The sequence below is a fragment of the Dipodomys spectabilis genome, unplaced genomic scaffold (assembly GCF_019054845.1).
Source record: "Dipodomys spectabilis isolate Male_0828 unplaced genomic scaffold, ASM1905484v1 ptg000147l, whole genome shotgun sequence".
Lineage (NCBI taxonomy): Eukaryota > Metazoa > Chordata > Mammalia > Rodentia > Heteromyidae > Dipodomys > Dipodomys spectabilis.
In genome coordinates, this window is record NW_024870824.1 from 8864068 (window position 1) to 8891075 (window position 27008).

Below are 27008 nucleotides of genomic sequence, written 5' to 3' on the forward strand. Positions count from 1 at the left end.
CCCACCGGCAAGTCCGGGGAGGGCGCCCCGAGCAGCAGAGCAGAACAGCATAGCCCGGCCCAGGGACCCCTCCATCCCTGTTGACCTACTCCGCATTCCGTGCGCGCGGGGTGCCCGCTGCGGGCGGGGCCGCCAGGCCGTGCAGGCTTCACTTTAAGGCGGGCAGACTAGGGGTCTGTCCTCATTCACCACCCTGCTCCGCGAAAGGGGCCCAGGAACCCCGGTACGGGTCGGTCCCTCCTCTCCAAGACCTCCACCCCGGACTTAGCTCCGTTCTGCACGGGACGCAGCCCCGGGGGCCTGGAAGAAGCGCAGTGGGGTCCGGTTTTCACACTTTTATTGTAAAGCTCGGGGATAATTACAGGGTCTTTCATTGACAGCTCAGCAAACAAACCGGAAACGAACCGAACCGGAGGGAGTGGGGGCGGTGCCTGCGCATGCTCGCGGCGGGGAGGTGGGGAGGTCAGGGAAAGAAAGACAGAAAGAGACAGAAATCATTACAAATCAACGGGATTGTGCTCGCAGCGCCAGGGATGGGGATGGAGTGGGGGCGGGGCGGGGGCCCTTCCCGGGAGGAGCGAGGCGGTGGGAAGTGGCGAGAACCAAGAGAAACACGACCCCAAAAATGGGCACCCCACGCACCCAGCCCCCCCTCCCCAACCCTCCCCCCCCGACACACGAGAGAGACACGGCCCCCCTCCCCACTCAGATAACCCGAGGAGACACAGTCTCCTCGTCCCCATGGGCAGGCACACCCGCCCTGGAACCCCATGGGCGAGATACAATCCCCACTCCCAGAGAAGTCCCGAGTGGAGACGCCTCCTAAGAGACTCTCATGGCCAACACAAGCCCTCCCAACACCCGGAGACAGCCCGCATCCAGGGAAGAAATGGCTCCAGAGGCCCTGCCCTCAGGAGAAGAGGTATCCCAGAGCCCCCTGGAGAGAAGACAACTCAGAGATGCCCAACCCCATCCAAAGTGCTGCCGAGCAGAGACACCCCCATAGGAGAGAAAGGGGGAGGGCTATAAGCATCCCTTCCCAGGTACTTCAGAGATTGCTCCCTTCCCTGGAAAGGGAGATGGCCCAAGACTGACTTGTCTTAAGTACTCCCAGGTACCCTGGGAGGAAAACAGGCTCCCCAAAGAGCCTGGGTAGGGAGGGGGAGACATGCTTCCATGGTCCCCAGTGGGAAAACATGTTCCCCACGGACTCCCAAAGGGAGGCATAGGGGCTAGGAAGCCCCCAGGTCAGGGGTGCCTAGAGACACCCCCCTCCTTGTGAAGAGATGCTTCAAGGACCCTACGAGAGAACTATGTCCCCATATACCCTCCCCCTACCAAGAGACATGCTCTGCAGTAGGGGAATGGGGACCAAGTAGGTCCCCTCTAGGAAGACACTGACTGGGTCAGGCTGGGTTTAGGGGGTCTCCTCTGGCCAAATGTCGCCTATTGGTACATAAAACTGTACACGACACAAGGCATTGGGAGAGGTTTCACAGACCTAGGACCAACAGGAGTAGTCCCCAGTGCTGTCACCCATCCCCTGCCCACCTTTGGTTTCACCTCTTGAGTGCCCAGGTGGTGACAGACACAGTGCCCTGACCCCAACCAGGGGGCCGGCTGGGTCTCTGCCTTGGTTGGTGGAAGGACTTCTGCTCTGTGCTTCTCAGTCCTCCCAGCCACCTGGACTATCCCCTTCCTTCTGGCTTCTCCATTGTGCAAATGCTCCTCTGCCCTTCCACTCAGTGCTTAAGAGTCTCCAAGGCCAAGGCAGGGCACCCAGGTGATCAGAGGCTTCCAGGGGAGTCCACTGGCCCTAGGAACGCCTCTTGCCTGGGCCAACCTCTCCATCAAGCAAATGGGCCTCATACAATCTTTTTGTCCCAATCCTGACCTCGGAGACTCAGGACAGCTCTAGAGGACACTGCCTCCCCAGCTGGGCACCTCATTCTACCAATTCCACTGCTATTGCACCTGCCCCGTTTGTGCAGGGGTAAGAGGCTGTCTCTTTAACAAGCCACTGGCCCACCTTCTGGGCCTGCCCCAGGGAAAGGAGCCTTTGGCCAACCCCTAGACCTGGCTGCTGCCTCCCCAGCCCATTCTACCCATTGCCCTCCAGAGAAGGACTGTGGATGCTGGAGCTAACAGCCTCATGATGCTCTCCTTCCCAGCACTGTTACCCCAAACCAAATTAGGGGTAAAGGGTCAGAGAATAGGGTAAGTCTACAGCCCCCTGGCTTTTCTGGGGTGGGAGTGGGGTCTCTGGGGTTACAGGAGTCAAGACCCCAGCACACAGCTCCCAAAGGCACCAGAGAACCCAGCAGCCTGCACCCATCCTCCCACACTTGGGCCATCCCTTCCCCCCCCCCCTCCCAGCTTAGACTAAGTCAAGCAAAGGCCATACCCTGAGTCTCCAGCCTCCCAGCCTGGGCCCCTGGAGAGCTGGAGAGGTATGGGCCAAGGCAGTGGGGGTTTCTGGAAGGAAGAGGGGCTGAGGCTTTAAGATGGCCACAGTGGGAAATGGGGGCTCTTCAGGACGCCCCTCACACCCTGGCCCCCTGAGGTGAAGCAGAGACCTTCACCTCATCATGGCTGACAGGGCTTCTCTGCCCCCCAATCTCCCCACCCCCTCCCCCATGGGACCCTGGCCTTGGCATAGGGAAGCCCAACTGGAAGAAGGGGGCCTGGAGCCCAGGGTGCCCTGAGGCAGCCCTTCCCACCCCCTGAGATCAAGGCAATGGTGGTTTTACAGGCTGAAGGGTCAGTCATGGCAGGGGCTGGGGGCAGAGAGGGGGCAGGGGGCAGGCCCTCCATATTGGAGGCAGCAACCAGCCACCCCCTGAGCAAACCTTCCTGCTCCCAACTCACCCAACCAGGCCAGAGGCACAGTCATCCCACCCCTGTCCAGCTGCCCCCCACAGCTTCAGGGCCCTTCTTGTGATGCTCATGTGGGTGTGGGAGGCCAGCCTGAGTGGAGATCCCCCCCACCCCAGGGCACAGCGCAACAGTTCCAAAAAAATAGAGATTTGTATTCTTAAAAAAAAAATTAAATAAAAGCCCAGCTCTGCTGATAGGCAAATGTTACCCCCACCCCCACCCCCACCCCCGTTGTTTCCCTGGCCTGCACCCCCATCCCACCACAACCCCAGGGGTATTTACAACATGGAACAATAGAGGCCTGGGGTGGGAGCATCACTGGGGCAGGGAGTAGGGGACACAGGGCAGGTTCCCCCCCCCCAGAGGGGTCCCCCAAGACAACACAACATCAACAAGTAAAGTTGCAAATCAGGCAGAAATGGGGACATCATTCCAAGGTCCTTATATACAGACACTGCATGACCAGAAGGGAAGGGGAGTGCCTAGATGGGACCAGGCTTGGGCATGTGGCAGGCAGGCGGGCCAGCCCAGAAGCAGTACTGGAAGACAAAGCCTCCATCGTGTTCTCACCCCCATCCCCATCCCACCTTTGGTAACAAAAGCCCTTCAGGGCTCCCCTGGTGGTCAAGAGTTTCCTCTGGGAGTTTCCAAGGAGAGGGGCTCCCCAGTTCAGCCTTGGTTCATTCAGGACTGAAATGGGGCCTGTTATCCCCACCCTGGTCGGCCATGTGGGAAACATCGGTTGAAGTGTGCTGCTCACCCTTAATTCCACCATTTGCCCAACGTGAGGGGGTGCTCCCTGGAAGTCGATGGAGGGGAGCCCAGTCATTGCAGAGAAGCCCTCTTGGGCATCAGCTGGGAGGAGCCCCATAAAGGGGAAGAAGGGGCTCCTGGGAGCTGGGAGGTGGAATGGCAGGAGAGGACCTGGACCCTGCGTGAGGGAGGGGCCAGCGTGGGCAGGAGGCCAGTATTCCCCCAACTTGGGGCCCTGGCCACGTAGTCCATGCTGGAGGGGTTGGAGGGTGGGGGCCCTGGAATGGGCCCAGCTGGGAGCTGGCCGGCGGCTTGGGGAGGGGTGGCCGCCGGCCAAAAGGGAGCTCACAGGTAGATCTCGCGCTTGGCCGTCTGGGCAGATGCCGGTGTGGCTGCGGGTGGGAAGTCCGAGGTCTGGGTCAGGGGGATTTCCTCCAAGGTGGCCGAGTCCTTGCAGGAGTCATGGCTACTGTGGGAGAAGGCACTGTAGGAGGGCAGGAGGCGCACGGGGGCCGTTTTGGTGTTCCGGTCTTCCGGGGGGCTCGGGCTGCCGGCGCCCGCAGGCTCCTGCCCTCCTCGGTCCTGGTAAGGCACGAAGGTGGAGAGTTTGAGGGCGCTGCTCTTGGTCCGGCGGCTGGGAGATGACTGGCCAGGCATCCAGCATGTGTCAGAGTGGCCAAACTCACTGCACTCCCGGGTACACGTGCCCGTCATGGCAACATCAGGCAAAGGGCGCAGGTCTGCCAAACAGCAAGGAGGATAGTCATCAGGCAGGGTAGCTTTGAACAGCTCTGCTCCACGGCCTCCCACTGGCATCCATGCCTTGCCTCAGAACAGAGGTGCGACACAACTCCTGCCACTGCGTTCACAGGCACACAGCACCTCAAATAGACACAGCCTCCCACTACCCACCTGCCTGCCCACCGCACACATTTACACCACACACACACACACACACACACACCATCTTTAAATAAACTCCTTTCTTCCAGTGCTCTACTCACACTCCTACCAAATGTGCCCTCAGACAGGTGCACAAACACCACAAACACACAACATCACTACACTCCATCATCTGTCTCCAGACAGGCTTCAACATGCAATCTGCCCTAAGACAGGGTTGAGTGAGGAATTTCCCATCCTCATTAAGGACACAACTGTTGTGTTCTCTCTCTCTCTCTCTCTCTCTCTCTCTCTCTCTCTCTCTCTCTCTCATGCATACATATACACAGAGTTAAGTGATAGGCATGGACACACAAATTGACTCCACTGGACAATTCTGTTCTCAGACAAAGATGGGTATCTTCCTTCTAAAACCATCTCAAGCCTTACATGCTCCCAGCTGTCCTGCGATCCCACCCACCTCACACAGCCAAGCCTTGCTTTAAAGCCAGAGGGAGGGGATAAAGATCTATGTGGGGTGTTCATACACAAGCACACACTCGCACACCCACAAGCACGCTCATGCAGCCCCTGCCCACCTCACTCCAGCCCCTCACCAGCCACCACCCTTGGCCTTGTCCCGGCTCCCTGCCCAGAACACCCACGGGAACAGGAGTTGGCCGCCTGACATCAGCAGTAGCCGGTGTGGTTGCTGGGCAGCGGAGATCTCTATGGGAACGGCTGGGCCATGAGCACTTCCTGTCACAGCTGTCCCTGTCCCGCCCTCACTCAGGGACAGCACCAGGCAGTGACCCCCTCCTCAGGGACAGGACTGATCAGCACCACCTCGGGCAGGGGCTCCCCTGGCACCACCCACCGTGGGTTGGCCTCCTGCCAGTGCAAGGTGAGGAGGGGCAGCTCTGTCATTAACCCTCAGAATGCCAAGGCTCTTTAGCTCAAGGCAGGATTGGGGGACCCAGTGTGGCACGGAGCACTGGGTGGGCGGGGCTGGGTGCTGGGCAGAGTCCCACAGACCCCAGACCCCAGAGCAGCTCCCACATACCTGGCACTCCGCCTCAGGGCCTGCTCCGGCCAGCCGGCTCTGCGCGGGCACAAAAAGGACGAGATGGGCATGAGATCAGGCATGGAGGGGCAGGGAGGGGACAGAGGGCATTCTGAGCCTAGGGCCTGGGAGATTACACAGGACCCTGTGACTGAAGGGTGGAAGAGTGGAGCTTTTCATCTGTCGAGGGGAGGGAAACTTCGCATAGAGAGACAGTATGAGACCCAAGGACAGCTCTACTTCGCAAAGAGAGACAGAATGAGACCCAAGGACAGCTCCAAGCTAGACAACCTTTCCAACCCAAAGGCTGGCCTATTTAGACTCCAAGGCCATCTTCAGGCCCGTACTCCACGCACACACATGCGCAGCACAGGCTCATTCTGACAGCACGCCTCACCATCCATTCTCACACTTACCTCTGCTCTGACCATCTCCCTCCAAACCTCTCTCACACCTCCCCCAACTCTTCTTCAGTCAGACCTTCTCCTAGTCTCTCCCAAGGGTCATCACATCATTCTCTGAGCTCCCCATAGCATCAGGGGCCACTCTCTCTTCACAAGGCCCTTCCACCCTCTTTGGGGACCACCATCTACTTTCCAAAGTTTCCTTACCATCACCTGAGCCTCCTGGCCTCCATTCTAAGGTCCCTGTTGCTAGGAAGGCAGTGTTAGGTAATATCGTGTGCTAGGGCTCTGGAGTCAGAGAGATTTCGGTGTGAATCCCTCCCAGGTCTGTCACTTCCTAGATGTGTGATTTTGGGAAAGTGATTTAACCTCTCTGAGCCTCAGTTTCTTCCAGAGTAAAGTGGGCATGAAATGCTTTTCAGATAAGAGAGTGGTTGTGAGGAGTAATCCAATTACCTGGGAGCACAGCATGGTGGTTACTATTGAACACATAAGAACTCATAGATGGAGGATATTTTTAAGGTCTTGTCACCATTCCTGGACTTCTATTCATTCCCAGAGTACCTCACCATGCTGACATTCCTCACCGTTCTCCGGGTGCTCCATCTCGCCTATGCTGCCATCGGGGGTAGTGCGTTCATAGTGATCCTCAGGTAGGGCCAGGGGACCAAGTCGGGGCCCTGAGGATGACTTGCTGGATGGTGTCTCAGACTCCTCCAGACCACTGTCATAGTAACTGTGCTGGGATGGGTCTTGCAGCTCCTGGGCCTGGCTGGTGGCTGAGAAGGTGACACGGCGGTGAGGTAACTGTGGGGGGAGAGAGAGAGAGAGAAAGAAAGAGAGAGAGAGACAGCAAGGGGGTAGGGTGGAGAAGAGAGGGTGGGAGGGGGAGAGAGAGAGAGAGAGAGAGAGAGAGAGAGAGAGAGAGAGAGAGAGTGTCACTGCGGGCTGGCCAGCATGCTTCATGAGGCCCAGTACCACACCAGATCCCAGCCTCAGCAAGGCCCTCCCAGGCTTCAGCAGCAGCCAAGAAGAGGCCTTGCCCCCTAGCACAGCACAGGTCCCAGAAAGCACAGACTCTATAGAGGGCCATCCCTTAATTCTAAGATAGCGAAGTCCACACACTGAAAGTCCCAACACAGCACATGCCCCCATGTTATATCACAGCCCCCAGGCTCCCACGATAACCCTCATTCAGCATGGCCACTTGTTATAGCACAGCGCTTCTAGCTTCAGCTTCCCAACGTGGCCATAGCTGCCCTTCAGTTTCAGAACAACCTTTAGAGTAGAGCCCAACAGCAGAAGAGCACAATGCTAGCCCACTCCTAAAGGCTAGCATGGCCTCTAAACACTAGCACAGCCTCCAACTTCTAAATAGCTCTATTTCTATAAGCAGTAGATGTCTACCTCCCAAACAGCTCTCACCAGAACACCAGAACAGTAGTCCCCTAGCATCCCCGCACACCTTTCCATACGCTAGCTGCTCACCTGTCTCACTGATCTGTAACTTCACATCGCCTCCATCCACATGAGGTGCCAACCTGTCTCTCAGCCTGTTCCTCATCCCTGGTGTGCAATTGGAGGCAGCCTCAGGACTCTCGGCTGAGGCCCCTTCCCACCCTGTCTCTGCAGCCCCATTTCACTCCCATCCAAAGAGGCCTGGGAGTAGAACAGGGCAAAGGGAAGTAAGAGAAAGAGCCTGATCACAAGCCAGGGCATGAGAGGTAGGGGGCAGAAGTAGAAACTCACCAATGTTCCAGGTCAGGAAAGGGACTGCAGGGGGCAGATCCCTATGAGGAGCCCCACTCGGGGAGGGCATAGCACCTATCAAGGACTGGGAAGGTTATCTTCAATGGAGACTCCCATCAGGAGATGGCAAGGAGCTTCTCTGAGGGGCTGCTGGCTTGATGGAGCCAGCCTTGGAGCTTAGACTCAGTGTTGGGGGTTGGAAGGGTAGAGTAGTGACAGGCTGATCCCAGCCAGCAGCACTGTTCGCTTGCCACAGGTTAATGATCAGCCCCAGAACCTGGCAACCTCAGCTTGGCACTTGGCACAGTCAGCCAGCCACCCAAACATCCACCTGGGACTGCCACTGGTTTTCCTGCCAACCAGAAATTAGGAATTGTAGAGGGTACAGATGCAGGGTCCCTGAAGGCCAAGGGGAGAGCAGCAACGCCCAGGCCCTGCTGGTAAGTCTCCAGGCTCTTCTAATCCTTTAAGACATTTGTACTTTTTCTTTTCTCTATAAGCGTCCATAACAGGTTATGAAGATGGCCAGGGACATGGTGCCAAGTTTGTAGACACATCCTCCCGATCCTCCTGCCCCCAATCTCCATCCTACTGCAGACAGCTGGAGTGAGGCAGCTGTCAGGGCAAGGAGTTCTGGAGCTGGTAGGAAGGCCCCAGAGCTCCCTCCCATCTTCAAGGACCCATGCTGTGATCCCAAACTGAAGGACCTGGGTGATCGGAGACAAGATCCCCAGACCTGCACATTTGGGGCTGGGAGTTATAATACAGCGTTCATTTGGTGTTGAGGCAAACAGGCTCCAGGAGAACTCTAAGAGGCACAGGGCAGCAAGGCTGATGGTGCTTTTCCCAGTTTTCTTTCAACTCTGGCCAGCAGCCCTCCTTCCCTTCAGATCCAAGCCTGGTAACACAGGGCATTTACCAGTCCTCTCTCCCAGGCAAGTCCCAAGGGCTCTATTCCTGATTCTTTTCTATGAAATAGAGGGTTGGGTTACACTTAACACTTACAGTTCCCTGTAATTCTGTGACTATCACATCTTAAAAGTTCAGATTCAAAATGTCTCTCATCCTTGTCCCAAAGTTCTGGGCCCTTGCAGAATGTTTTTAACTGGCTGCCCTTGCGGATTCTTCACATTGAACCTGTCTGAAACTGAACTGTATTTTCCTTAATCAGCTATTCACAGGCTATGATCTCATCACTAGCCCATCACCCACATTCACATGGCTGATGTCTACCTGGGAGATCCTCCATCATTCTTCGTCTTCCTATGCTGTGTCCAGATGGCCCCTTCTGGCTAAGTTCAGTCATATCCATCTACCTATCATACCCACTGCCACTCTTAGTCTAAATCTTAGAGGCTCAATATTGTACTTGAATCTCTACCCCCTTGTAACTCCACCCTACATTCCAGTGAACTTTAAACTCAGTTCATCTAGGAAACTCCCGAGCTTACAAGGCCTTCCATTTCCTGTTGAGGAACTTCCAGCAAAGCATCCTTGTCCTGTACAAGCTAAGTTCTTCCAATCACAGCTGCTCCTACACCCGCCGCTTCATGCAGAATACCTTTCTGCCTGTCCCCAGCACACCAAGGCCCACTCCTGCCTCAGGAGTCTGCTCACTTGGTGACTTGAGGCTATTTACTGCCAAATCTTGCTCATCACTGACAAACTGGTTTTCAGCTCACATTCTCCTCCTAGCAGAAGACCATTTCCATGTCCTGTGCAAATTTTCAGGCCACTCAAAGAAAGGAATTCTTGGGAAAGTCAAGAATTATACAAGTTTACAGGTTCCCCTTTATTACAGGGCTGTGCAGAACCTTTAATCGGCCAACGTGATAGTGATTCTCCTAGTACCCAAACTTAATCATGCATTTTTAAAATAGCATAGTAGATAATGGCAGAGTCTGGAAATCTGATTTCCTGGTGCTTTGTGTTTAAATCCTGGCTCCATCATTAAGGTTTCACTTATATCAAATGAGTAGTCAAATGATCTACAGCACAGAGTTATAAGCACTGAAGCAACAATTCACAGGAAGTACTTAGCATGGTACCTTGCACTTAGCATGACCTCAAGAAATAGAATAACTATAAAAGTAGTCATGAGATTATTTGGGGAAAGCTTTACAATGGCAGTTCTCACTTGATAGTTGGGGTTTGTTTTCACTTGTGTTTTGGACAAGTGTGACCATTTTTTTTCATCAGTCTAATATGTTGAGCACATGGTAGGAACTTGACTTCTATATTCTGATGACAACAGGTGGAGTGGTTGATTATAACCAAATGTTGGTGCAGCTCCATGGTGTGTTAGGGTTGGATTGGACTGAAGTAAGGAACAGTCTTTCAGATCCTGTGAGTTGGGAGGTTGGGGAGAGGTGCAGGAGCCCAAGAAGAATGGAATGGAAGCAAGAAGAAAAGGATGTACAGATACAAATGGAAGAATGAGTCATTGGGAGTTGCTGGAGGTCACTCTACTGATACCTGATTTATCCAGAAAAAAATGAGATGTAACTAAATCTCACTTACCCATGTCCTACTCCTCCAAGATCCTGGGAGTTTTCACATTGGGGGTACATCAGGGCACTGGGGAGTTTGTGGATGAAATCCACCTCCTGGGAGTGTCTCAAGCCTCTTCAGTCACCATGGAGATGAGTTGCCTCTGGCCTCTGAGACTCCCACAAGATCTGAGGCCCCTCACCCACACTTTAGCCTCCCCTAGGCACAACCAGAGACAAGGCAGACCCAGGAGAGCAAGAAGTGAGAGACGGAGAGAGAGAGAGTGAGAACCAGCAGCCCAAGATGGCTAGAAAAAGGAGCTTAAGCAAGGGAAGAAAGGTGGCCTCATGTGTAAGAGGCAGACCAAGAATTCTCAACCTCTCAGAAAGAACTCAAGAGTGGGGGGTGCAGAGCAGGTCACTGAAAAGTGCAGGAAGTCTCATGTCTCTCTGGGCTCTCCTTCCTGCAGCCCAGGGTAGTGATCATGGTGGGGAGATAAAGGGCAGGGCTCATTAATTGCTGGCTGTTGAATATTGTTTCCGTGAAGAGCTGGGAAAGGGACTTAGGGGAAGATCTTGCCCTGAGGGAAGGTGGCTGGTGTAATCAGCAGGCTTTCTGGCTTCACCTGAGGCCAGCAGGCAGGCTGATTGTCACCACACAGGGGTGCCCTGGTGTGAGGCCTGTCAGAGGCGACTCCATGGACAGGCTGGAACAATAAAAGTCTTGAACTTTGGAAACAGGAAGATTGAGTGCATCTCTATCAGCTCTTTCTTGGTCATTCCTAGGGAGAAGGTCTCATGAACATGGAATGAGAATTTGCTACAGATGCCTCCTGGTCTGGAAGGCACTTTCCTCAAACATGGGAAATGGGTGTGGGGGTGAAGAGGAAAATAGTTGGCTAAAATAGGCTGGGACTAGAGTGGGGTGGGGGAGTCTAAGGGGTCTAAGGGTAAAGATTAGGCATAGGGAAACTGAGGTCTTTAGGTGAGGACAAAGGGCTGCTTCCAGTCTCTCTCACTTCTTCTCTCAGTTCCAGAAAAATAAGAAACCAAAACTCCAAAAATAGAGAACTTTATTATCAGGGACACGTGATAAGGCTGGGATTGGGGGGCAGTTGGGGGCCCAGCCCCAGGAGCCTGGGCGTGAGTAAGAGGTTAATACACAGTACACACAGAAGGCACAAAGTGGAGAGGTTATCACTCCCCCAGCAGATTCCCAACCCAGCTGCCCACCAGGACCTCAGGTTGCCTGTTTCCCTCCAGAGAAGCACCTATGGCTGGTCTCAGACAGAGACCCAGGTTTAGATTAAACCTGTTTCCACATTCCTTGCTCTCCTCGACTCTAGCTTTAAACCTTTCTGCTCACCTGACCTTCAACTTCCAACCCACAAAAACTGTAGCTTGTCTAGCATGCCAAATCTGAAAATCACAGGCCTCTCCCTAATGGGGAGGGGACAGGGAGGAGAACACAGAACACCCTCCCTCAGTTTCCACTCAGCCTAACCCCTCATGCCTGCGCTAGGCAGCAGCGTTCTTCTTGCCAAGGCTTCCACAACCCCCGATCAGTGGTCCCACCTCCCACTGCTAACTCTGGTTGGCCCCCATGTGATCTGGTGAGGCAGGCATGCTACAACTGCTCCATCATTCCCACACCTCGGTCCAGATGGCACCGTGGTAAGGATGGGGCGGGGGCTGTGGTGTGCTAAGCCGAAAGGGCTGGCCTACCTGCTTGCTGGGGTATTTGGGGGGGTTGGTACGGTAGCTGTAGTCGGAGTACTGCTCAGAGCCTGTGGATGTGGTGTCCCCAGTGCCCACAAATGTGTTTGCAGGCGGCAGGTCCTGCACCACCTGGTGCTTCTTGGAGGCCGAGGGTGACTGGGGCTGCAGCTGGATGGAAGGCAGTGGGGAGTTAGAACGATAGTGGCGGCCCAGGTCAGGGCTGCCTGGTGGGTAGTTGAGGGGTAGGTGGATGCGAGGACTGTCCCCTGGGGCATCGCTCATCAGGTTGAACTTGAGAGACTTCTGCAGCCCAGCTTCATCTTCATCCTCCACTGGTTTCACAGGCTTTGGGGACTTGCTCTTCTTGCCTTTGCTTTTGTTTCCTTTTGAGGCTTTGCCACTGGGCTTGGGGGCATACAGGTCCTTGGTTTCCTTCTTACCAGCCTGGTAGCCACTCTTGGCCTCCCGCTGCCGGCAGTAGCGCACAAGCACTGCCAAGGCGATGAGCAAAGCCACAGCCACAACACCTGCCACGACACCAAAGAGGATGTTGCCACGCTGCTTGGAGCGCTCATACTCTGGATCTCCAGCAATGTCAATATCCAGTGGCGTGTCCATGCTATGGCCAAGTAGGGTCTCCAATAGTGTGCGGTTGGCTAGGGTCTCATTGACATAAAGGTGAACCAGAGCTGTGCCATAGCGTGGGGGCTTGCCTCGGTCACTGACCTTCACCACAAGACGGTGTAGCCCATGGTGGCGCCGCTCAATCTCTTTCTCTAGGGTGATGGCACCTGAGTGTGGCCCAATCTGGAAGAGTCCATAAGGGTTGCCGCCAGCGATGCTGTACGTTAGCTCAGCATTGACACCAGAGTCCATGTCCTCAGCTGTCACTTGGCTGACTGTCTCACCAAGACGGGTCTGTGGGGTCAGCAGCCGGTGAGAAGTGTTGGAGGGGGCCGTGATAAAGGGGGCGTTGTCATTCTCATCGAGCACATTGATGGTGACTCCAACGTAAGCTGAGCGAGGTGGAACACCACCATCCACTGCCTTCAGCTGGAAGGTGTAGGTGCTCTGTTGCTCTCGATCAAAGCTCAGGCTGGACAAGATAGTGCCTGTGCCATTCTGGATCACAAAGTCACCATTGTCCTGTTCCACTGAGAGCTGTACACGAGCATTTTCCCCCTTGTCCCCGTCAATGACAGTCACCATGCCCACTGGACTCAGTGCCGGCATGTTCTCCATCACTGAGAAATTGTAGCCACTCAGCATAAATTTGGGGTCATTGTCATTGCAGTCCAGCACATTGACAAGGACAGTGGCTGTGCCCTGGAGACTGGGGCTGCCCCGGTCAGCTGCTACCACCTTTAGCTCATAGCTGTCTCTCTGTTCTCGATCAAGGGATGTCTTCACCCTGATCTCTCCATTCTCAGGTGAAATGGTAAACAGACCCTGGGCAGCCGGCTCAGGCTCCAGAGAGTAAACCAGCTCTGCATTAGAACCCGAGTCAGCATCACTGGCAGTGACCTCGGCCACCACTTCACCAGGCTTGTTGTTTTCTGGGAAAGCAACTTCAGTCACACTCTGGGTGAAGACAGGAGCATTGTCATTGACATCGACTACCTGCACCTTAAGGGAATTGGTGCTGGAGAGTGGGGGGTTACCAGAGTCCACAGCCACAATCTCAATGGTGTAGTCTCTGACCTTCTCATAGTCCAGTGGGGTAGTAGTCTGCAGGAAGTACTTCTTCTTGCTGTCACTGCCCGTCTCACTGGCCTGCCGGAGCTGGAAAGGCACATCACCTGCTACCACACAGGTGACAGCTGCGTTCTCTCCCTCATCTCGATCAGATACCTGCACCAGAGCCACAGCTGTCTCCTCTGCCACGTCCTCTGAGATGTTAGCCATACCATCTTGATGGGTCACCAGCCCTATGCCTCGGATCTCAATGGTGGGGGCATTGTCATTCATGTCTTTCACAGTCACTACCACCTGGGCCCGAGCACTCTTGGGGTTGGCGCCTCGGTCCTTGGCAAGCACTGAGAAGCGCAGGGTACTAAGGTCTTCACGGTCCACAGGACCCTGAACAGTGATGAGTCCAGTGTTTCTGTCTAGTCTCAGGAGACGCCTCACAACTTCAGGCGCCTGGTGGAACGTGTAGTCAATTTCTGCATTGGCACCTTGGTCTGAGTCATTGGCCTTCACCTATAGAGTAGGAGCAAAGCACAAGGAAAACAGCAATGTTTAGGCCCAGGATGGCAAATGACAAACACTTGTACTGCCAGTGTTCTTTCCGGTGAGCAGGGCAAACACAATGCATCTAACCTAGTGCCCTTTCCAAATCAACACATGTAATGCCCTTTCCCCAGTCCTGACACTCTGGCAGACTTTACTGACCTATTTTCCTGAAGAGCCCAGATGCAACCTATAAGTCCTTCTCAGTCCCACAGGCCACTACTAGAGACAGGACAGGGAAGAATTAAACTCCACTCGTCATTTATTTCTTCTTTCTTTCTTTCTTTATTTATTTTTTTGTCAGTCACGGGGGCTTGAACTCAGGGCCTAGATGCTATCCCTGATCTTTTTCTTTTTTTGTTCAAGGCTACTGCTCTACCATTTGAGCCACAGCTCAACTTCCAGCTTTTTGGTGGTTAATTGGAAGTCAGAGTTGCATAAACTTTCCTGCCTGGGCTGGCTTTGAACCGTGATCCTCAGATCTCCCAGGGTAGCTAGGATTACAGGTGTAGGTTACTGGCATCCAGCTCTACTCCTCATTTTTTAACTGGTCCTCCCAAATATGGACATAAAGATCAAATAACCCACCATGGAAACCCTTTCATGAAATTAAGTCATCCCCCAACCTTCTGAAGAGACGAAATGGTGCATTAATAGGGAAGTGTGCATGCATGCACTTATAAACATACCATGTGTGCAGGCACGCATCACGTCTGACTGTGCAGGCTGTGACAGATAGCTGTGAGAAGATGCATGTTTGTGTATAAGTATTTGCATGCATGAGTGAAGACTCCTGTGCCCACCTGGAGGCCACAGGTAAGGGTTTTTCTATTGAAAGCAGCCAGGTAGGGATGTGGGTCAGAAGAAACCCATCAGGCCTGGCTCAGCCACTGTTCTAGCCACTGTTTTTCCACCCAGCCACTGCTCTGTCAAACCGGGGAAACCTGTTTCAGAAGCTCCTTGACTGCTGGCAGGCGCTGGCAAGACACCAGAGTCAGGAATCCGGCCTGAGCCTGCGGCCAGGAGGGAGGGGTTGGTGTTGGCCACAGAGCTTGCTGGCAGCAGGCTGGGCTCCCAGCATCAAACAATGAACTGTCTGTCCCTTTGCAGTGGGCACGCCCTCCCACGCCAGCCGACGCTTACTGGGCCCAAGTCTATACAAACATGGATAGTAATGGAGCAACAGGAACCAGGTGGGAATGGCCATGAGGGACCACTGGTCAGGAAGACAAAGACTACAATTAGTTCATAACCAGACAGAATGTGATGGTAGAATGGGTAGGGGTGAAGGTGGGAGACAGACAAACTTGGCAGAATCTGTGGGGAGCAAAAAGAGCTCAGGGACAGCATCCAGGCCCCAAGTTCAAGTCCCATGACCAAAAAAAAAAGTCTTGGGTTCAAATCTCAGCTGAACCACTGTTCAAATTCGAATGTGACCTTGAGCTAATTATTTAACCTCCTCAAGTCTCAGTCTACAAACATATAAAATGAGGATTAATAAAATAAATTTCCACAGAACTGCAGTAAGGACTAAATGGATATTACATAAAAATTCCTAACATTGTCTGGCACATGCAAAATGCCCCTTTGTTTTTTTTTGTATGTCTGTCATCCATCCATCCCCGTCTTTGGAAAATCAGCCAACACAGTTAACACTGTGGGGTCTGCACTTAGTAGGCCCCTAACTCAGTGCTAGTCTTCTGTTCTTCCCCTTAGGAAGGAAACTCCAATTATACCATCTAGGGCTTTTTCTAGATGAGACTCCTGAGCTACCATGGTGTTCACTCACATCTGTGAGGGCTAAATACTAACAGCTTCTCCAAGTCCTGACCCAAGCCTATTTGTTAAACCAGACATATGGTTATGCTCCTACCATTTCCTGTCTCTGGACCTGGTACTCAGATTCTTATCTGCCTCTTGTCATATGTCTTTATCTCTGTCTATGACTCTTGTCTTCTGTCTGTCTCACATCTCTGTTCAATTCTGACTCTGCCTCTATTCTCATATTCCTTTCTCATGCCTTTAAGCCTCAGTCCATTCTCTGACCTGCTTTCCTGTATATCTTCCTGGGAGGAGGTAAAGCCATTCCACACATAGGTTGTGGAGTCAGACTGATATCAACTGTGATCTTATACAAGTTTCTTAATTCCTAGGGGCTCAGCTTCTCATCAGTAAGATGGGTATAATGCTTACTTATACTTCAAGGATTAAATGATATACATAGTGTGTTTAGAACAGTGTCCAGGACCGAGACTATTATTATTTGCTATCTTGACTGTCTTCCTTTTCTTTCTCAGCCACATTTCCAGATTCCAGTCTGCTATTTAGCCTAACAAGGTAGAAACTCCCACCCACCCAATTCAGCTCCAGGACTTAGGGCAAAGGGTCTTCCAGGATAGGTAACGGTATCCAGGGCAGCTAAGCCCTCCTAGCTCCCTCCCACCACAGCTTCAGCCCATGGGGAAGGAGAAAGGAGCTGGGGCTGGCAGGAGGCCAGGCAGAGATGACAGTGGGAGATACACCCACCTGTCTGTGGGGACGCTTTCTTTACTCCCTCCCAGGCCCTACCCCCATCAAGCCACCCAGCCCCTTAGGCAGTTCCCATGGAGAGGGGTGTTGAGAACTTCCACAAAGCTTACTGACTGACCCTTTCTTCCCCCATGAGTGTCTCATGCCCAGGGGAAGAGGCAGGTATAAAAACAGCCCCGTGTGGCTTGTCAGAACTCTGAGGATCCCCTTGGCTAAATGATCTCATCTGATTTTGTTGAGGAGCAAGGCTATGGCCCCAGCTTCAAGAAAATATAATGTGGCTAAAGGGAACCTTGCCTTGCTTAGGAAAAATTCCACCATCTCAGGAGAGAGTCAACAGGATCAAAGGTGATCTATTCCGTCTCAGTTCCCCAGGTCTGAAAAGAAGGTCTTTTTGAAACTGGGGGGAATTTCTGTCAAGAGCATTCCCTAACTGGAGTCTGCCTGTGGTGGTGGTGGGGAGCAATTAAGAGGGGGTATTATTCCAATGTTATCACTGTCACCTAAGAAGCTTAACAGAGGAAGATAATATCACCAGTCCTAGTGGGGGAAAGGAGGTTGGTGGGAAGGCCTATCCTAGGGGAAGGAGAGAACTCTCACCAGACTCAAGAAGACTCCTCTTTCTTTCTTTCCTTTTTTTTTGAGCCACAACACCATTTTTCTGGCTTTTTTTTTTTTTAGTAGTTTGTTGGGGATAAAGAGTCTCGGGGGACTTTTCTGCCTGGGCTGGCTTCTAACGACAATCCTCAGATCTCAGCCTCCAGAGTAGCTAGGATTACAGGTGTGAGCCACTGGCATCCAGCTAGGGTTCCTATTTCTAAAGGTGGGTCCTTTGATAATTTACACAGAGGGGCCTCTTACCTGGATGACCGAGTGGCCGATGGGGCTATTCTCAGACAGCTCAGCCTCATAGGAGGGCCGCTCGAACTTGGGAGCGTTGTCGTTGGTATCAAGCACAGTGACACGCAGCAGGGCACTGCTGGCACGTGGGGGGCTGCCTCCATCCTGCACCTTGATGGTGAGATCGTAGGAGTCCCAACGCTCACGATCCAGGTTCCCCATCACAATGAGCTGTGGCTGCTTCTCCTCCTGGTCCTCAGCCACCTGCAGCCCAAATAGCTCCTGGGCCTCAGGCCCAGCCTGTAACTCATAGGAAGCCACACCATTGGGGCCAGCATCACGATCTGAAGCCAGTGGGATGGGGAAGAGGGAGCCAATGTTGGTGTTCTCAGGGATGGCCAGAGTGATGACAGGTGAGGCGAAGTTCGGAGTGTTATCGTTGATGTCTTGCACCTCTATCTGGCCCTCCAGCAGCCGGGGGCTGCCATTCTGCACAAGGTCTGTGATAGACACCTCAAATTCCAGGATGCAGGGTTCACCAGGGAGCTGGTTCTGGCATTCACGAAGCCCCTCACGGTCAATGGAGGTCTCTGTGGTGAAGATGTCACCCGTCTTGCCATCAACTCGAAGGTATGGAGCACCTACCTCTAGTTTGTACAGATGGCCCACATCTGGAAAGCCATAGTCAGCTGCGAGGCTTCCAATGAGAGTGTTAGGTGGCTGTTCCTCTGGCACCTTGTACACCACCCGAGTGGCATGGCCTGCAGATGGAGCTGACAGGAGTAGCAATGCCAGCAGCAAGAGGGGCAGCAACAACTGTTGCCCCCCAGGGCCCGAGTTGGGCCTCAGGGGCCCCATCCTGGCAGGCTCCAGAATCAGGAGAACTATAAGAAAAAGCAAAACAGATTCCATCAGCTAGGAAGAGGAAGTTGACCCTGAGACACTGAGGACTACCCAGAGCCACCCCTCCTCCCCTTTTCCCACCTATACACTATTTCCCCATAAGAAAAGTCAATACCACCTCAGAAACCTGATTCCAGAACCCAGAACCCCAAGTCTCACCCTCAGTGGGTGTAGCAGCTGTGTCTGGCCCAGCTGGAGGAGCTGGTAAGAGGCCCGGCAGGTCTAGAGCAGTTCCTGCCCATGGAACGCCCTATCCACCTGACGTTCTTTGGGTACCAGCCCTCCCTCTCTCCCTCCCTCCCTCCTTTTCTTTCCCTCCCTGTTCTCAGCTCTGTGCTTTGCACAACACCTCCTTCTCATCAGCATCCTGCCTTAGTCACCCATGGTAATTACCCTGATACTGAGATAGGGAGAGAGAGAGAGAGAGAAGTAAAAGGGTTAGGCCTTGGACACCTCTATTTGAAGCGTCTCCCCCAACATCTGTAGGAGAAAAGTATGCCCCCTAGACACCCCAGACCCTGTGGTCATTACTGACCACACTGGAATGAGAGAGCAATAGTCTCTCATTTCTCTTTCTTTTTACAATGTCACATCAATGTACATGTATGAGATAGGGTATCTCAAATCCACCTTTTCTGATAATAATCACCCATAGGACCAATGTCCTCCACCTCTAAGAACAGCCTGAAATGGATAACAACCAAGGTAGCTTGGATCGGACACCAATTAAAGCTTGTAAAAACAGCTAGCACTGAGGCGGTTTTCTCCAACTCCCTTCCCACAAACATGCACACTGTGCTCAAGGATTGTTCCTAGGGCTCTTCTCCTCTGCTTATTGCTATGAGCAAAATGCATAAAAGAAGAGAGCTGAGGTCAAGAGTGGGGTCAGGACTGTGGTCAGGACTGACTGGCCCTCAAATTGCTATTGGGAGCTGCCCTGGCCTGTCCTTAGAAATTGGGAGCCCAGCAGGTCTAACTGGGACAAAGCTGTGATGACACCACCAGCCTTCCCCAGGTTCCTCCTCCATCTCCACTCACACACTATGTGGACTATACAGATGATCATCTGGCTTCTGGTTGGTTTTTTTTTTTTTGGGGGGGGTAGGGTTTTCTTGGTTATTTTCCAGGGCTGGGGATGGAATCTAGGGTCCTACATACACTTAGCAGGCAAGCTGTCTACCACTGAGCTAGATCTCTAACCCTTGATTTTTTTGAGACAGAGTCTTGCTATGGAGCTCAGTCTGGTTTTGAACTTTCAACCTTCTACATGCACCGCCACACCCTTTCTAGCTTCTATTTGACCTTTATCCTCTACATTTAGGTCCTACGGTATACTCCTACTCCCCCTCCCTAACCGGTCCTGTCCTATCTCACACCTGTCTCTCCTTGCCCTCCTCCAGATCCTTCTAGCTAGTTATAAATGCCCAGCCAACCACAACTGCGCCTCCACTACAATAACCCTATTCTATCACCCAATGCCCCAACACCCCCACCCCCAGACTTTGTGGCTGTCTACTTAAGCCAGACCTGACAGCTATCTATCCAGGCTTAACTGTCCCTTCTTCTGTTCAAATCCAAAATCTCTAACCCAGCATTTTCTTTGGAGGGTTCAGGCTCCTACTTTTCTCACTCCCAGAATTTCCACCCCAGGCCTGCCACTACCACACCCATCCCACAGAAGGCACGTTGCAGCCACCCCATGATTCCTTCTCACAGTAACCTCTCCTTCTAACTCACAGCCCCTTATTGTCTTTTCCAATCTTAAGGCAATGAATCACTGGGTGGCCTGGGATTACACCTGCCCTGTTATTTATTCAATTGGTGTTGTACACCTATTCCAATGTCCTCCATCTGTACACAAATCCTAAACATCCTGAAGGAAGGGACACAACTCTTTATATTCATTCAACTTCTTACCTCCATAAGTGCAGTTTGGCAAAGCTGGACACACAGAAGGAATAGGTGCTCATGTATGACTTTAACTAAACTTTTTTTTTTTTTTTTAAACTAAACTCTTGTAATGTGTCAGACTCTAGCCTAGGTACCAGGAGTAGATGCCTAGTAACTTAGGCTTCCAGCAGTAAAGACAGGCCCAGTCTGCCATGACAACAATTTTAGCTCAATGGTTGTGTAAATTCTGTTGAGTTGCCTCTGTGTACCCATTTGACATTCCTAAGGCAAAAGCATGAAGGACCTGGGCTATGGCACTAGACAGCCTGAGGCAAACCCCAGCTGCCCAATCCCAGGCCATCTAACTTAGAACAAATGATTTAGTACCTCAGTTTCCTTCTCTGTCAAATACAGTTACCCATATCCTAGTGGGTTTGCAGGTTAAATACCTAAAAAAATGTCAGCACTCAACAAATGCTTAGCACAGGGCTAGAGATAGTACAACAGTAGAGCCCCTGCCTGGCAAGCCAATGCCTTGAGTTCAAATACCAATAATGTCAAATAAATATCAGGGACGTTCCTGGGGTAAAATGTAAGCCTTCTCCACTTAGGGCACAGAATAGACCTCAGAAAATGCTCAATGAATGTACAGATTCTCTACACAAGTCAAATGCTTCACTTCCTCTTGGGAGCCTTCCTCAAGTACAGGTCCCTCCTCAATACGTGTGAAGCCCTTATCAGATTAGTATATGTGTTTATTCTCAGCTGCAACCTTAATCTCTTTATCTGGTGCCTTACATAGATCCACCTTACAATTACCTCCCCCTCTACCTGCATGGACCTGGCACAGGGTTCATTCTTTTGTGTGTATTTGCAGGTCCTAGCCACTGTCGCTCTACTACTTGAACCACAGCTCCACTTCCAGTCCTTTTTTTCAGGGGTGTGTGTGTGTGTGTGTGTGTGTGTGTGTGTGTGTGTGTGTGTGTGTGTTTGGGTCCGGTCATGGGGCCTGAACTCTGGGCCTGGACGCTGTCCCTCAGCTCTTCAGCTCAAGGTTAGTGCTCTACCACTTGAGCCACAGCGCCACTTTCGGCTTTTTTCTTTTTGCTTATGTGGTGCTGAGGAATCGAACCCAGGGCCTCAGGCATGCAAGGCAAGTGCTCTACCACTGAGCCACCTTCCCAGCCCCATGTGTGTGTGTTAAATAGATTGACTTCCCTGCCTGGGCTGGTTTAGAACTGAGATCCTCAACTCTCAGCCTTCTGAGTAGCTGGGATTATAGGCATGAGCCACGGCATGTGACACAGGGCTCATCTTTAAGACCCAATCCAACCACATCCCCAAGGGACTTCATTCCCTTCTGGGTACTTTTACTCCTCTGCCCTCACCCTGGCACCCTGATTCTCTATGTAAGTATAAGCAGGCTAGTGGCTACATGGGAAGCCTGTGGGGATTACCCTAACCCCAGCAAAGCCCCTCACTTCTAGCCCCCATCTCCAGACCAAGAATAGTTAACTTTTTTGTGGTTGTATTCCTCTTTAAGAATCTTATTAGAATATTATGCAGAGTTTTCCAAGAAAAAGTTCACTCAGAAATTTGGCTACAGATTTAGGGGTCCATAGCCTAGCATAGTCAGGGTAACTCTGATTTGTGTCTATTCTAAGAGATATAGATGGAGCTGCTATCCTGGGGCTTTCTCCCCATCTAAGGTCACAATCTGAGACTTCAGAACTTTGAACCAGTGCCCTGGCCCCTTCAAGAAATCCCTTACCTCCAGCCAGGAGTCATGGAAGAATTACAGTATTCTGTTTGAGTATGAAGAACTACAGAGTAAAATCCAAGGCTAGGAAGATGTAGGGGGAGGGAGATTCCCGAGAAGTAGAAAGAGTGAGGAAAACGGGGCTGAAGGGAGGGTTGTCTAGAGTTGGGGTACCGGTTGAGGAAGGTTTAAGCCTTAGAAGCACCTTCAATATTAAGGATTATCTGGCCCCACCCTTAGGAATTTTGATTGGAAGGTGGAATCTGGAGAACACCTCAAGGCAACTGTGATATAAAGGACCCAGAAAGCCTGGGAACAATGTTGACCTATACTAGGACTACCAGAGTTCAGGTCCTGCAAACCATATCATCATCATCTTTTCCACGGACATCACTCAGCACCAGCATTATCCCAGTGAACACTAAGGTTTTACTAACATATTGCTAAAGGAACGTGCATGAAACCTCATTGAATCCTCCCAACCCTCCAAAAGGGATATATTTATTATTACAGCTTCTCTCCCATATTACAGATGATCAAATTGAGATTCAAAAATACATTAATCATCTTAGGTAGCAGAAGTAATATGAGAAAGAGCTAGGATGTAAGAAATAGAGTACCTCTTGGAATCCTAGGATCTGGGGAAAAGGTTGGATTGGAAAAGTGAATCAACAGAAATCCCCAAGCCTGTAATATGATGTTTGTTATGGGCTTCCAGGCGGGAAAGAAGAGGGTTTAGGGTTCCAGGACAGAATCCAAGCTCTGTTGCAGCTCACCTAGAGGCACACAGGGTCATGTGGCCAGGAAGAGCATGTGGCTAGAGTCATGTGGCCAGGAAGGGCAATAAGTGGCCTCATCATCTCTACCCCCACCAGTTTTGAACTTTGTCCCCAGCAGTTGGTACAGAGAGTCATTAGGCTAAGGCGGCTGCCTTTGAAGCCATTAAGGCCTTATCAGCCCTGTCAAGGCCTGCTGCCTTGCTGGGCAAGGGTGCCCAGACCCTGAGAAAATAGAACCTAAGCAAGTGACCCATCTTTCTCAGGACCGAAGCAGAAGATTCATTAAGAACAAGAGTCCAAGAAGTTCAAGGAAACCACATCTGTGTAACATCTAAGCAGAAATGAGGACAGGTGAGTTCACTCAGAATCTTCAATTCCAGACCAACTGGGGGTCCAAGGTTCACTTCCTGCTGAGTACTATGAGAGCTATCACTGCCCTAGTGACCAGGTCAGCTCTGAGCCCCTATCCTCACTCCAGGACTATTATACAACAGCCACTGCTGCTGCAGGCAGAAAATACCAAGGGACAAAGGGACCATCTGAGAGCCTGGGAAGCAAGTGGGGCTGCGTGGGGTGGAGCTGTTCAGAGGCCTCCCACAGTGAGCAACCCTCAGTTCCTCTCCCAGATCTTTCACAACCCTCTATTAGCCTCTGCAAGCTTCTGGGCACCTGCATTCTTGAGCCAGATTGTTGGATTTGAACCCTATGCTCCACCATTTCCTAGATGTGTGTGTGTGTGACCTTACCCACATGAAGTCACTTTTCTGAACCTATTTTATATTATGAAATGGAAATAATTCTGCCCCTTGAAGTTATTTGGGAGGATTAAAAACAATCCAATGATTAAATAAAACGTTATATTGTGAAGAACACATGTGAAAATAAACCAACCCCGCATTGGGCACACAATAGGTGCTTGCCAGTTTGGTGACTATATGAAGCAATGCCCTGCAGCTGGCAAAGTCTATGAAAGCAAATGAATGATATATATTTTACTACTGCACCTTCACCATTCACCATAGACCCTGACAGAAGTTAAACAGAATCCCTGTTTGAAGCACTGAACTCTCTTTGCTCATAATATTGACAGCTTTCACCCCTACATTAAAGGGCCGCCCTCTTAGTTATCAGGCACCCAATTCTTTCCAGCAGTGCTCACTGACTCTTGCCCACCTCTGGGCTGAAGTAACCACAGCAAGCTTCTCTTCTGCGACGAAGAAGCCAGACCAGCAAGACGCCCCTTTTCCAGCTGAAGTCCCTTCTGAGTTGGGAATTGGGGGTGTGAGGAGAAAGAGGGAAAAGTAAATGTTGCTGGACTAGAACGCAGGCCTGTTCCCCGACCAGCCTGCCTCTGGTGGGGGCTGCTCCTTGCGCTTCTCTCCTGGATTCCACTACCTGTCATAGTCGATTATACACCTCAATCCCCTCAGACCCCTGTAACAAAAAAAGTAGTACCTGCCCCCATACCCCTTCGACCAATGGCACCTTCAGGGCTGCCCCTTTCCTGGTAGCTTCCGAGGGACTGACCCACAGCAGGTACTAGAAGGAGCCTGGCATCTTCCAATATGAAGTCCCGGGCTTCGCCGGCACGAGCAGCCCGGGAACTCACGGCCTCGGTCAGCTGGCGCTTCCTGCACACACCCAGCGCGCCGAGCGTGCGGCTCCTCCCGGAGGATGCCCAATGTGGTGGGGGGCGGCGGCGCTCCCGGGGTTCGAGTAGCCCCACCCCCACCCTGGCGGTGCCTGGCCTCCCCAGCCCAGGGCGAGGCTACGCTAGGGCGCTGATCGCGCCTAGGCCAGCCGGCCACTTGCGTCCCTCGCCTCCGGGGTCGCCGCGGAGAATCCCTCTCTCTCTCTAGCGATCGCTGGCCTCGGCCTAGGGTCCCCCCCCCCCCATCCCCACCCCCCTCCACAAGCCGGCGCCGGCGCGGAGCGGCGCAGCGGGCGCCGGGGAAGGGGGTGGGGAGGAAACGGGCGCCGGAATCACAAAGCCGAGAGAGCCTGGCCGGGCGGGGACATTCCCAAGAAACCCGTCCTCTCTCAGCGGGAGTGGGGGAGAAGGGGGACCGGCCCCGCACTCAGCATAGGCCTCGCCCCCAATCTTTCTGCCAGATGGTATAATCGCCGAGCACCACTGGGGAAACTGAGGCCAGAAATCGGAGCTACCGGAGGGTAGCCAGGGTGAGGAAAGGGTACGAGTCCATCTCGCCAACAAATTTTGCTGCGGCACTGGCTGCGACCTCCCTTCTATGCCCACGGCCTAGCCCACTCACACGACTGGCCTGAAGGGGGACTGGCGGAGGGGGAGGTGGTGCCCAGGTGTGCTGGATCCAGGTGTACAGATACCCAGGTGGCTCCTGTAATTCAGTTGGATGGCCTGAAAGGGGAGGGGGGGTCGCAAACACCGCCCCAGGGTTGTACCTCAGGCTCCGGAGCCCCAGGCAGGCAGTTCGGCGCGGCCTGCCAGGTCCGGCTAGTTCCGGGAACACACGGCTGGTCCGGCCTTGGAGTGGAGGTGGGGGAGGTGCCCGCAGGAAGCCGGTCGGTCCGGCCCTCGGGTTCCCGCTGTGCCCATATTTACCATAACAATGTCCCAATTACGGAGACTGGGCTCTTCGGGGCTAGCCAGGAGGCCCCCGCGGGCTACTCCCAGCCCAATCTCTCCTCCCAGGGAGAGGGGCCGAGTGTGTTGGTGTGCACGCGCCGCGGCAGGGTGTAAAGTGACACGGTCGGTGTAAGGTGTGTGGCAACCCGTGTTTAAGAAGCGTGAAGCGGCGGGTTGCTGTGACCAGGAGGCGCTGTGGTAGGTGCGTCCTACTGTGTTAGGGTGTGTGCCATCAAGGCGTGTGCTGAGACACTGGGTTGTGTGTGTGTGTGTATGTGTGTGCAGCCTAGTGGAGCCAAGGAGACCTGTGCTGTGTACCTGTGTACTGGCCAGGGAATGGGTAACAGTATATTAGGGTGTGTTCCTTAAAGGAACATGTGTAGGGGGGGGGGAGTCTAGGTCTTGAGGGTTCGTGCGTCTAACTGTAGCTGTCACACTCATCCAAAAGGGCACGGGGTTGTTTAAGTTGCCCAGTGTCACACCTGATTGTGTTGTGCTCTCGATGGCCACGGGTTGTGTGTCCCTGCTGATCGTGCAGATGCTGGAGCAGATTCTAAGCTGGTGACGGAGCCCCAGTGGGCGCTGGTGTGCGGGAGGTAGGTCTGTGTTCATGTATGTACGGATGTACGTACGCATGTGTATGTCGGTGGTATGGCCCTCCAGGTGCCCGCGGTGAGCTGGACGCGCCTGAGTGAGCCGAGCTCGTCGCCCAACAAGTGTGTGTGTGTGTGTGTGTGTGTGTGTGTGTGTGTGCATGTGTTGTGGATAATGCTCCTGGCTGGCTTCGTCCCCGAGGAGACTCCACGCCAACCCCGAGGGCCGCGCACTTCCCCCAAACCATCTCCATTCCGCGCGCTCCTGGAGTCTTCCCATCCTCGCCGCTCCAAGCGCGCCCTGGGTGCCAGTGCCAGGCAGGGGTCTGACTCCGCAGCACCTCCCCTCCTTCTCCCGGTTCCCTGCCGTGAATCTTGGAGGCCACGATGCCTCGGCCGCAACCCCCACTCGGTGGCCCAGCACCCCCCAACCTCAGCCCCGGAGCGCTGGACACCGGCCGGGCCCCCGCGGCCTCGATCCACTGAGCGCCCCTCCCTCAGCTCCCGCCGGCCATAGCGGCTCCGGGCTCCCGAACCACTGCCGCCGGATCCTTACCCGCCTCGGGGCAGCACCGGCCGCCGGCCCTGCTGTCCATGAGCCGCCGCCGGCCCCGGCCCGGGCTGCGGCTCGACACGGCTGGGGCTGGCGCTGCGGTTCGGGCTCCGGCTCCGGCTGGCTCTGGGCGCAGCAGCCCGGCGGCTTCGCGTCCGCGCCGCGCTCCCGCTCCCCGAGTGTGTGAGGCGGCAGTAGCGGTGGCGGCGGCGGCGGCGGCGGCGGTGGCGGAGCCAGCAGCGAGCGGAGCGCACAGCCCGGCCCGCCCCCTCCCTCCCCCTCCCTCCAGGCCCGCCCGCCCGCCTCCCGCCCGCCTCCCCGCCCCCCCTCCGGCCGGGAGGTGGAGCTCGGGACCGCTCCGGTCCCGCTGGGAGGGGACCCTCAGCACC

The 27008-nt window shown here is 53.5% G+C and overlaps 1 protein-coding gene across 2 annotated transcripts; it reads right to left on the bottom strand.

Moving 5' to 3' along the window:
• Positions 1-326: 326 nt before the first annotated feature.
• On the bottom strand, positions 327-26781 carry Pcdh1 (protocadherin 1). 2 transcript variants are annotated; one of them, XM_042692062.1, is made up of 6 exons: positions 26623-26781; positions 17559-18421; positions 11943-14138; positions 6567-6786; positions 5576-5614; positions 4288-4370 (listed from the first exon to the last, which is right to left on the bottom strand). In XM_042692062.1, exons 1-5 carry the CDS (start codon positions 26660-26662, stop codon positions 5589-5591), a joined length of 3345 nt encoding a protein of 1114 aa, XP_042547996.1. In that variant the 5' UTR covers positions 26663-26781; the 3' UTR covers positions 4288-4370; positions 5576-5588. The 2 variants fall into 2 exon arrangements, with proteins under 2 accessions (XP_042547995.1, XP_042547996.1); XM_042692061.1 differs by lacking the exon at positions 5576-5614 and having other exon boundaries at positions 327-4370.
• Between the last annotated feature and the right edge of the window lie 227 nt (positions 26782-27008).

Coding starts and splice junctions, on each gene's coding strand:
- Pcdh1 (XM_042692061.1), bottom strand. CDS start 26,662: ATGGACAGCAGGGCCGGCGGCCGGTGCTGCCCCGAGGCGG. Junction 18,422..26,622: donor CCGGTGCTGCCCCGAGGCGG/GTAAGGATCCGG, acceptor TTTTTCTTATAG/TTCTCCTGATTCTGGAGCCT. Junction 4,371..6,566: donor GATGGAGCACCCGGAGAACG/GTGAGGAATGTC, acceptor GCTGTTTGGCAG/ACCTGCGCCCTTTGCCTGAT.